Source organism: Physella acuta, unplaced genomic scaffold (assembly GCF_028476545.2).
Source record: "Physella acuta isolate Inbredline_101_S28 unplaced genomic scaffold, ASM2847654v3 ptg000168l, whole genome shotgun sequence".
NCBI classification, from domain to species: Eukaryota; Metazoa; Mollusca; class Gastropoda; family Physidae; genus Physella; species Physella acuta.
In genome coordinates this window covers 1,166,041-1,178,931 of record NW_026731687.1, presented here as the reverse complement: position 1 = coordinate 1,178,931, position 12,891 = coordinate 1,166,041, and the positions used below count along the sequence as shown (strand labels likewise).

Below are 12,891 nucleotides of genomic sequence, written 5' to 3'. Positions count from 1 at the left end.
TCAGCTGTGCTGCTAATTGAATGAGCAATTGACGGGGACACGTCACGGGGTGCCAATCATCATCTCTGCTGCCAGAGAGTTCTACTCAGGTGCGGCCACCCTAGGCGTTTGAGGCTAGATACAACTCGGATGTAGCCTAATCTGTGTCAAGTGTGGGGATTATCTTAATTAGCCTAATCTGTGTCAAGTGTGGGGATTATCTTAATTAGCCTAATCTGTGTCAAGTGTGGGGATTATCTTAATTAGCCTAATCTGTGTCAAGTGTGGGGATTATCTTAATTACATTTTTATTCAGTTATTTTCCTGGTTCTGACTATTTTATTTTCCTCAAATACACAACGGGGATAAAAGAGGGAGGGTAAAGCTAGACTGTGGTTGTAGGGTCAACTCTGGCCAACTGTGGTCTAACGGTCAGTTGTGGTTGTACGGTCAGTTTTGGTCTTAAGGTCAACTGGGGTCGTAGGGTCGAGTGTGGTTTAAACAAAAACGTCTGGGTTGCACATGACACCAAGTAAATGACAACAAATTCATGCGGTGACGTCACAATGGTCAGTCTAGTAAAACATTGACAGAACAATAGCGCCAGTCCCAGATAGACTTGTGGTCAGTTGTTGGCTTGTGGTCAGTTGTTGGCTTGTGATCAGTTATTGGCTTGTGGTCAGTTGTTGGCTTGTTGTCAGTTGTTGGCTTGTGGTCAGTTGTTGGCTTGTGGTCAGTTGTTGGCTTGTGGTCAGTTGTTGGCTTGTGGTCAGTTGTTGGCTTGTGGTCAGTTGTTGGCTTGTGTGTGGTCAGTTGTTGGCTTGTGGTTAGTTGTTGGCTTGTGGTCAGTTGTTGGCTTGTGGTCAGTTGTTGGCTTGTGGTCAGTTGTTGGCTTGTGGTCAGTTGTTGGCTTGTGGTCAGTTGTTGGCTTGTGGTCAGTTGTTGGCTTGTGGTCAATAATTTGTTTAATACAGGTAACTTTATGAAACTGTTCTTGGACATTTATGACTAGGGAGTCCTTTATTAGATGTGGTATAATGTTTTGTTAAACGCTTTGGAGCAATGTAACTCTAGCTGAACAATTAGTGACATGGGACACAACTCGAGTTAAACACGATATACACAGTCAGATGGGACATTACTCTTGTTAAAACGTTTTAAAAGTCGAACAGAAACTCAACCGAAAACAGACCCTTGTTATAAAATATGAGCTTTTTATGTTTTACATAATTGCTTACTCATTTTTACATAGTGTTTTGCTGTCCTACATATTGGTGAACTGCTGGAACCATTTAATCAAAACACGGACATCACTAATTACAAAACTAATTGGACCTAACCCAGTTACCGGAAAAGAGTATCGCTAACAAGATCTAAAAATAGCCGTAAAAAACAACGCCTGCCCAACTAGTGAGCAAAAGTCTGGCACCGTCACTTATATCCAGACTGGCTGAAAACAGACGCGCCACCCATTCTTAATCAATAAACTTCTCGTCCCACTTACGGTACCAATCAATGATGAAAGCTGATACCAACACGTAACGAGCCGACGGTCGAGGGGAAAATGACGAGCGACACCATCGCACCATTCAAACATCTCTACACCAACATCTCCCGTCAAATCGGTCAGCCTCGCTCTGGTTTAACATTCTCAGCTACAATTACGCAAAAAAAACAATCGTTGGGAAAAATCAGAGCTACCAAAGTTTAAAGTTTGTTCTTTTATATTTAGACATAAAAGTCCACTCTTGTCAATTCTGTCCATGTCACACTTAGGACCGCGTGGTGACATTGACGTGTTCAATGTTTGCAGTGTCCAGAAATTCGAACCTAAGTTGTAGCCCCCTCCCCTCACCCCTAATATTCCCACAGATATAACCACCCCTACATTTACATAGATACGAAGTATCACTTCCTTTCACACGTAACAAATATTTTAACGGTTTTTTAATTTTGAAATAATTTTTTCATGCGAGTTAATAAAATATTGACATCGTAATGTCAACATCTATATGACAGCGTGATGTCAACAGCTATGTGACATCGTGATGTCAACATCTATGTGACATCGTGATGTACAGACAGACGCATAACGTAAAACCCTATCGGTTCATCGGGAATTAGAATTTTAAAAACTTCCCTTGCCGTTTACCCGAACGAGGAAAACACCCGATTAAATTAGATTTATAATTTTCCAAGTTTGCAGGTGGGGGTGGGGGTGGTTGGGTTGTCAGACTTATGTGACCTAGTCACAACTGTCACATGGTTCAAACACACTTTTAAAAATCTAGAGCTCAGGCAAAGCTCGTCCTTCAAGAAATCTCTTCAATAAATTTTTAGCAACTAACTCGAATATTTGCTCTGTCTGTTTTTGTGCATTTACAAGCTTGTAATTAAAGTTGTTTTTCCTTTTGTGTCTATTGAAGGGTTTTAAAAGCATGAAGTTTTCTTTATTAAGTGGTTGACCCAGCAATTACCTCCCTGTAGCTAATTAAATGAGAGAATATCCGGCAGAACTCCACCGAGATTTATTTCAACTTTCCTGATCTAAAGACCCGCATTGAGAACAATGTCAACAGATTTTGTTGTCGACTTTATTAGATAAAAATAAATCAATTAACGGCTTGTGTTGTTCTCCATTAATTAAGCCGATGTCCAAACTTAGACGTACTTTAATGCAGTCCGTGTCTAGTTGCCCCCTCCCCCCTCCCCACCACCACTCCCCATCCATAGTGTTATCAATCTGACTGGCCAATTAACAAGGACCATTTCAATGTTTAGTGGACGTGATTGAGCTTCTCTCTGATTAATTAATTAAAATTGATTCTAAGTAATTTAGTTAGGCGATTTTGGAAAAACCAGTCGTGATAAGGTACGGTGTGAGGTACACGATATGTTGAGAGGTTAATCAGACACATTCATTCTATATCTTTATAGGTCCATGTATAACTTCTGTATATATCCATGTACATGGACCTATAGACAGGTTATACATTGAATACAAAGACCTTATACATAGACCTATAGACATGTTATACATAGACATACAGAGACCTTATACATGGACTTTTAGACAGGTTATACATGGACATACAAAGACCTTATACATGGACTTTTAGACAGGTTATACATGGACCTATTGACAAGTTATACATGGACATACCAAGACCTTATACATGGACTTATAGACAGGGACGGAGTGGTCTAACGGTAGAGAGCTGGACAGCTAACCCGTAAGTCTCGAGTTCGAATCCGGATTTAAGTCAGTAGACCGTCCCTGCATCCACCAAACTCTGATGGGTACCTAACTCACGTTAGGGAAAGTAAAGGCCGCTGGGCATAGTGCTGACCACACTATCTCTTCATATGCCTAGGTCACAGAAATAAGTGAACTCTACTTCACTTGCCCCATAGACCGTCATAGACGGCTTATACATGGACATACAGAGACTTTATACATGGACCTATAGACAGGTTATACGTGGACCTATTAACACCATCTATCTACGCTAGGATGGTGTCACTAGTGTGTGTATGCGCGTGTGTCTCTGTGTGTGTGTGTGTGTGTGTGTGTGTGGATTAATTAAAACTCAACGGTTGTCATGTGATCTGAGCAGACCTGACCATTAACTGCTGAAAGCGAAGACCAAATACACGAGCTGGGCCACCGCGGATGGTCGTGTAGGCTTACAATCAACAGATGTTCACACACTACAGACAGATACAAATCTCAGATGTATCACACAACAGGTTTTATTAATCCATGAATATTTTTAGAACATGTTTCTATGTTGGTGTGATTAAATAGAGTTGTGTTTTAGATGTCCTCTGCTTAAAGTTTCCTATCCGGTTGAAATAATCAAGTAGCCATGCATCTGTTTTAGAAGGAAAGATAATGAGTTTTTTTTTAAAACAGAAAAATGGTTTTCATTGTACTCATTTTCTGTATAAAACGTTTTTTTTTTTCGTTGTCTTCTTCGCTGGCAGCGCCAAATAATGGTCAGCGGAGTCTGAAATAGTCACAAAGAAAGTGCTGTGTTTTGATTGCTAAATCCAATCACTTGAAGAATTCTCCAAGACAGTTAAAATAGCTTTAGATATATATATATACTAGCCGTCCCGGCCAGGCCCTGCTCTGGCTTCTGTGAAAAACCTTTCTGTTAAAGACCATTACCCGTGTGTTTAGTAATCATCATAAACCCGGCATTGCCCACCCAAACCACAACAAACCAAAACAACAAAACGCAAACATAACGCTAACACAATTACAAATACAAACGAAAACAAAAACCTAACAACAAACCCAACCACAAACACCAATACAAACACAAAGAAAAAACAAACGAAAACAAAAACCTAACAACAAACCCAACCACAAACACCAATACCAAAAAAAAAACAACGAAAAAGCAAACGAAAACAAACCAAATCCAAACGCAAAACCAACCAAAAACACAAATACAAACCCAAACAAAAAAAAACACAAACAAAAACGAAAAAAGAAAGAACAAAAACGAACCAAATCAAAACGCAACCACTAACGCAAACCCACCTAAACACAAAGAAAACACTAACGCGAACATAAACGCCCGGGGCAGAATCGCCTGTTTTAGCTTAATAAACGACTATAGTACCCCAACTTATTCATAGTTTTTGCACTCACTTAAACGAACGCGCCTGTTTCAATTTAATGAACAATTATAATACTCCAAGCTTATCCGTAAAATACCTAAAACATTTGCACTTGATCAATCCCCGCTAATTATGTAATTATTTTTTTCCCAACACCAAAACAAAGTAATTAAAAAGTAAATTATGCTTTTCAACTAATGCAATGATTTCATAAAGGGAAGTAATTGTGTTTTGCCTAATTTATCAAAGGGAAGTAAGCGCTATAGGACTAAATAAAAACATAATTAGAATTTTTGTAAAAGATGATATTTTTTTAAAACTTGTGTTTAATGAACATGCCGACAATTATTACTATAATTTGAAAAATGAAAATGATTTCCCAACACTTTTAATAGTAATTTTTTAACTCATAAATTTAGACAAACGCGCACGATAATTGATCTAACACTTAAATCCGTAGAAATGCCAACGACAAACATATGCGTTACAGAATTGAGCTTTATATATTAGATATATATATATATATATATATATATATATATATATATATATATATATATATATATATATATATATATATATATATATATATATATATATATGTATATATATATATATGTATATATATATATGTATATATATATATATATATATATATATATATATATATATATATATATACACACATACAATATAGTGTCACCATGCATAGAATAACGTAACTGACCGCGACAAAGCATTATTCTATTATGAAGCAGTTTTGTTCGTCTTTCAAGGGATCACTCGGTACATCCGAAACCCAACCAGTCTCTGACGTCACTGCCCCCCCCCCCCCCCTTCCCAGTTTTCTCACTTACAGAAATGTTTTTGTTTACCTTCACTGAAAACAAAAGGTATTACGTAAGGGAGAGAACTCATAATAAGGGGAAAGAACTCACAATAAGGGGAAAGAACTCGCTCGTATAACTTTGTCCTTCGAAGCTGCCCCAGGAAATGTACGAGCAGAAGATATTGTTTGAAAAGCCACAAGCAGTCATTTGGTTTTTTTTCTGGGGTTTTTCCTCCATTTTTGTATTCGCCAAGGAAAAAAAAATCTGAAACCAAGGCTAAATTGTTGATTGAGTCTTTTGATCTGGAGAAAATCGATTTTTTTATTAGCATATAAATACCTTGTTTGTCAGTAACGTATGGTGTCAGGTGTTGGGGTGGACCTGACTGGCTTCTGCTTGGTAACTTTTGCTGGGAGAAATTAAGTCAATTCACGCACAGCATAGCTGTCTACTGTTTCTGCTTGGTAACTTTTGCTGGGAGAAATTAAGTCAATTCACGCACAGCATAGCTGTCTACTGGCTTCTGCTTGGTAACTTTTGCTGGGAGAAATTAAGTCAATTCACGCACAGCATAGCTGTCTACTGGCTTCTGCTTGGTAACTTTTGCTGGGAGAAATTAAGTCAATTCACGCACAGCATAGCTGTCTACTGGTTTCTGCTTGGTAACTTTTGCTGGGAGAAATTGTTGTAAATTCACGCACATTATAGCTGTCTACTGGCTTCTGCTTGGTAACTTTTGCTGGGAGAAATTGTTGTAAATTCACGCACATTATAGCTGTCTACTGGCTTCTGCTTGGTAACGTTTGCTGGGAGAAATTGTTGTAAATTCACGCACATTATAGCTGTCTACTGGCTTCTGCTTGGTAACTTTTGCTGGGAGAAATTGATGTAAATTCACGCACATTATAGCTGTCAACTGGTTTCTGCTTGGTAACTTTTTTCTGGGAGAAATTGATGTAAATTCACGCACATTATAGCTGTCAACTGGTTTCTGCTTGGTAACTTTTGCTGGGAGAAATTAAGTCAATTCACGCACAGCATAGCTGTGTTTATACTGAGCGCAAATAATGTCAAGGAAACACCGATTAAATTTTTATACAAAAGTTTAAACAAATCTTCAAGATTGTGCAAGGCTGATAATTAAATCTGTAGGAGTAGCCTACATCAATCATGTATGAGAAGTAACTCTTGACCTTCTAAACAATGTCGTCTGCTACTTGTCTGTACAATTATTCGCGATATTTCTATTTTCATTCCCGTCTGGAAAAAAAATAATTCAAAATTGATTCACTTCCCGTGAAGCTAGGAGACGGTATTTCAAAACCGCGCCAAGATACGCAAGAGATTGGCTTAAGGCTAGGTCTAATTTCATGCATGTTATTCTAGGTCTCTTGGTATCTCAATTGCAATTTTTTAAATAAATTAAATACATGCAGTTTGTCGTTACAACTTCATAATATACATTTATTTCATGTTATAATAATAAAGGCAAGAAATATTTTTAAAGAGATAAGATTAATTTCAAAAGAGGTTTCCGATTTTTTTCAAAAAAGAGTTACTTTTGAAAAGACAGATTAATGTCAAGCAAACAGGCAGTCAGCGTGGAGAGCATTTCCTGGCTAGCTGGGGGCGGTTGGTTTAAAGTTTAAAGTCTGTATGATGTAGGCGGTTGGTTTATATTACAGTCTGTGTGGTTTAAGTGGTTTGATTAGACCACAGTATGTGTGATGGTTTGAGGCTAAAATGTTCTACATTACAAACAGTGTTGTGTAGATTTAAACCGATGAAACCAGAGAATGCTGTCTTCATGATCACGTGACTGGGTTGGCTGTTCATGATCACGTGACTGGGTTGGCTAAGAAGTTCATGAACAAGAGGATGTGTTGTGAGAAGATGTTCATGTTAAAATAGCTTTCCCATACTCTAACAGGAATACATATTCTTTAAAACCACGTGATCGCGTACACAAACAAGGCAACTGTCTTTGCAACCCACATTCTCCAATACCCAAACCAGCGTCGCATAAGGCATTGATAGGCTGCGTAGCTGCGTTATTCTCATGTCCTAAACGGTGATTAGAGTATAAACTGCAGCATTATAACATTTTAATATATAAAAGCCCATGTGATCACTTCTCTCTCTCTCTCTGTCCGCCAGTTTTTTTAGGCGACGTGATCAGTATGTTCAGCGACATATGGAGAACTTAAACATATGTACTTAAATGGAAAATAATATGGTGGATGTTTTCAATGTATAAACTAAAATTTATTTAAAGCAGGAAAATAAAAATAAAGTCATATTCGAATGTAGAAACACATTTTAAACTATGCAGCCAGAAAAGTATTTATTGTCGTGACAAGAACTCAATAAACAATGACGTCCCATGTTTAAATTACGGAAAGAAAACAAAACTAATGACGTCATTTTCTAATTTTAGAATATGAAGTAATGAACTATTTCATTCAATTTTGAATTAGATCTAGATCTAGATCTTCTTATCAAGACGTACGCTAAGAAATGTTTACAATTTTCTCGGCCAAAAGTAACATAAATTTAAAAAATAACATGAATACCATTGAACAGCCGGTCATTTAAGTCACGTAATCAGCGTGAGCATTTAATATGGTGTTGTATTGACTAATAATGTAAATAATTTGGTTTTTCTAATAGGTATTGGTAACCTATGTTATTTTTAATGTGTCGGAATTTTTAGCTATTTAGTTAGTAGTGTAGTAAAGCACATAGCGTTTTGACTAATAGCTTTTTTATAAAATATTTTTCACCAACAAGTTTAACATTAAAATATATAGGCCTATAACGGGTAAGGACGGATAGTATAAATGGCTGCATTATAACATTTGCTTCATTGATTTATGGCGTGTGGCACTCTCTTATTACAAGATTCTCGCGTGACAAGAGGATAATTATTTTCACCCAGCCCCCACCCCCCCACCGGCACGCGATAACCTATCTATTGATCTACGACAGGACCCCTACTGGACTGACCCCCAATCCCTCCCCCCGCCCCACCGGCACGCAATAACCTACTGGACTAACGTGTACCTGATCCCCCACCACCTTAATTAGGTACACGAATAACATCTCTCAATTCTTAGACACAATTTCCATGCACAAAAGACCCCCACCCCCCTCCCGATATGAAGTACACAACACCACCAATTCCGGAATACATTAACATACAAGCCCCCTGACTGTACTGAGGCTCAAAAGATTCCCCCTCCCCCCCTCCCCCCCCCCCCCCCCCCCGACGATATTGACTTTAAAAAACCCTGAACGTTTTCACCTCAGATAAAAAAAAGGGAAACAACTTTTGTTATATTAAAACACTACGAGCACCAGCGCTTGAATTGCCGTCTGCCTCACTAGACTTTCAGACTTGTCTGCAGGTGTTGATCGTCTGCTTCTAACCGCCCAGCTCAAGGTCAAGTTTTAACAACTCAACTTACACCTCATCCAATGTAAATTTATGCCATAAGATATCGAGGGGATGAACCATAGCAACATATACACTGGCGGGGGGTCGGGGTGGGAGGGGGGCTCTTCACTCCTGCTAGTTAGTGCTTGCACAAGATCTGATATTTGTCTGTTAGAGGGGGGGGGGGGGTTACCCCATTTTGGTACGCCCCTGTAGCCAGTATAACACAGACAGTGACCCTTGGAACATTGACCTTGCCCCCGCAGACAGACGGTAAAATGTCAACTTTTCTTTGACTCCCGTAATCGACATCATATTTTACACGATCTTCTCTTTATATGCAGACATTGACAACATAATGTTACCACGTCATCTTTTCTTTGCCTAAAGAAATAACATCTCTCTTTCTGTTTTGTTCCCATTCATTAACTCATTACATATTGATAGCGCATTGGCTGGCTTTAACAAAATATTTTTTCTATTCTCTTGGCCAGGAAATTTTACGTCATCATGACAAACCACGGGTCTCCACGTGACCTAGCACGTGACGGGAGTCAGGCACCGGACTTGTTGCGGTGAGCGATTAGCCCGTAAACCAGTCAAATAAATATTTGTGTAACCATGGCAACGATTCCAGCCGGATGCCGTCGACGTTTAGCCGTGTGGTTGGCGACCCTGTCATCGGTTCTAACCACCGTCATCTCCACCGCTTCACCGTCGGATATCAGAACCACGTCACATCCGGTTTCAACGCTTCCCACCGCGCACGCTCTAATGACGTCACAGCCGCTAGGTCACGAGACCTACGAGCTGCAGGTCCTGGTTGTGGATGAGAAGACCACCATCACCCCCACCCCGGGGAACGGAAGCTTCTGCCAGCAGCTGACCAAGGAGGAGATCCTGACCAACTTCACCGAGTGCCTTCCGCCGCTGCCTAAAGCGTTGTACTTCACGGACGACAACGCCGTGTCTGTAGCCGCCTACGCCTGCCTGTTCATCATCGCCGCCTGCGGGAACCTGACCGTCTTCATCACGTTGTTCAGGAACCGGAGCACCAAATCCAGGATCAACATGTTCATCATGCACCTAGCCATCGCTGACCTTATCGTGACCTTCATCGTGTTGCCCCTGGAGATCGCCTGGCACTCGACGGTGGCCTGGCGGGCGGGTGACGTGGCCTGCAGGCTGCTGATGTTCCTGCGGGCCATCGGCTTCTACCTGTCCTCCTGTATCCTGGTCTCCATCAGCCTGGACCGTTACTTCGCCATCATGAGGCCTTTGTCTATCACAGAGGCCGACACCAGGGCCAGACTCATGCTCATCGTCTCCTGGCTCCTGTCCATAGTCGCCAGCATTCCACAGGTAAGTCAGCCTTGACCTCTCCCTGCACACACCGGCCTTGACCTCTCCCTGCATAGACAGGCCTTGACCTATACTGACTGGCCTTGACCTCTCCCTATACTGACAGGCCTTGACCTCCCCATATACTGACCAGCTTTGACCTCTCCATATACTGACCACCCTTAACCTCTCCCTATACTGCCCAGCCTTAACCTCTCCCAGTACTGACCACCCTTAACCTCTCCCAGTACTGACCACCCTTAACCTCTCCATATACTGACCACCCTTAACCTCTCCCTATACTGCCCAGCCTTAACCTCTCCCAGTACTGACCACCCTTAACCTCTCCATATACTGACCACCCTTAACCTCTCACTATACTGCCCAGCCTTAACCTCTCCCAGTACTGACCACCCTTAACCTCTCCATATACTGACCACCCTTAACCTCTCCATATACTGACCACCCTTGACCTCTCCATATACTAACCACCCTTAACCTCTCCATATACTGACCACCCTTAACCTCTCCCAGTACTGACCACCCTTAACCTCTCCCAGTACTGACCACCCTTAACCTCTCCATATACTGACCACCCTTAACCTCTCCATATACTGACCACCCTTAACCTCTCCCAGTACTGACCACCCTTAACCTCTCCCTATACTGACCACCCTTGACCTCTCCCTATACTGCCCAGCCTTAACCTCTCCCAGTACTGACCACCCTTAACCTCTCCCAGTACTGACCACCCTTAACCTCTCCATATACTGACCACCCTTAACCTCTCCCTATACTGACCACCCTTGACCTCACCCTATACTGCCCAGCCTTAACCTCTCCCAGTACTGACCACCCTTAACCTCTCCATATACTGACCACCCTTAACCTCTCCATATACTGACCACCCTTAACCTCTCCATATACTGACCACCCTTAACCTCTCCATATACTGACCACCCTTAACCTCTCCCTATACTGCCCAGCCTTAACCTCTCCCAGTACTGACCACCCTTAACCTCTCCCAGTACTGACCACCCTTAACCTCTCCATATACTGACCACCCTTAACCTCTCCCTATACTGCCCAGCCTTAACCTCTCCCAGTACTGACCACCCTTAACCTCTCCATATACTGACCACCCTTAACCTCTCCCTATACTGCCCAGCCTTAACCTCTCCCAGTACTGACCACCCTTGACCTCTCCATATACTGACCACCCTTAACCTCTCCATATACTGACCACCCTTAACCTCTCCCAGTACTGACCACCCTTAACCTCTCCCAGTACTGACCACCCTTAACCTCTCCATATACTGACCACCCTTAACCTCTCCCTATACTGCCCAGCCTTAACCTCTCCCAGTACTGACCACCCTTAACCTCTCCATATACTGACCACCCTTAACCTCTCCATATACTGACCACCCTTAACCTCTCCCTATACTGCTCAGCCTTAACCTCTCCCAGTACTGACCACCCTTAACCTCTCCATATACTGACCACCCTTAACCTCTCCCTATACTGCCCAGCCTTAACCTCTCCCAGTACTGACCACCCTTAACCTCTCCATATACTGACCACCCTTAACCTCTCCATATACTGACCACCCTTGACCTCTCCATATACTGACCACCCTTAACCTCTCCATATACTGACCACCCTTAACCTCTCCCAGTACTGACCACCCTTAACCTCTCCCAGTACTGACCACCCTTAACCTCTCCATATACTGACCACCCTTAACCTCTCCCTATACTGCCCAGCCTTAACCTCTCCATATACTGACCACCCTTAACCTCTCCATATACTGACCACCCTTAACCTCTCCCAGTACTGACCACCCTTAACCTCTCCATATACTGACCACCCTTAACCTCTCCATATACTGACCACCCTTAACCTCTCCATATACTGACCACCCTTAACCTCTCCATATACTGACCACCCTTAACCTCTCCATATACTGACCACCCTTAACCTCTCCATATACTGACCACCCTTAACCTCTCCATATACTGCCCAGCCTTAACCTCTCCATATACTGACCACCCTTAACCTCTCCATATACTGACCACCCTTAACCTCTCCCTATACTGCCCAGCCTTAACCTCTCCCAGTACTGACCACCCTTAACCTCTCCATATACTGACCACCCTTAACCTCTCCATATACTGACCACCCTTAACCTCTCCATATACTGACCACCCTTAACCTCTCCATATACTGACCACCCTTAACCTCTCCATATACTGACCACCCTTAACCTCTCCATATACTGACCACCCTTAACCTCTCCATATACTGCCCAGCCTTAACCTCTCCATATACTGACCACCCTTAACCTCTCCCAGTACTGACCACCCTTAACCTCTCCCTATACTGCCCAGCCTTAACCTCTCCCAGTACTGACCACCCTTAACCTCTCCCAGTACTGACCACCCTTAACCTCTCCATATACTGACCACCCTTAACCTGTCCATATACTGACCACCCTTGACTTCTCCCTATACTGACCACCCTTAACCTCTCCATATACTGACCACCCTTAACCTCTCCATATACTGCCCAGCCTTGACCTCTCCCTATACTGACCACCCTTAACCTCTCCATATACTGACCACCCTTAACCTCTCCCAGTACTGACCACCCTTAACCTCTCCCTATACTGCC

At 42.1% G+C, this 12,891-nt stretch overlaps 1 protein-coding gene across 1 annotated transcript in view; it reads left to right on the top strand.

The window, feature by feature from the left end:
* The first annotated feature begins 9,651 nt into the window (after positions 1-9,651).
* Positions 9,652-12,891, top strand: part of LOC131936112 (adipokinetic hormone/corazonin-related peptide receptor variant I-like) — a 107,547-nt gene continuing 104,307 nt past the window's right edge. Inside the window, exon 1 of the mRNA XM_059292988.1 lies at positions 9,652-10,239. Coding sequence (XP_059148971.1) covers positions 9,652-10,239 — 588 coding nt within the window. The remainder of the gene's footprint in view (positions 10,240-12,891) is intronic.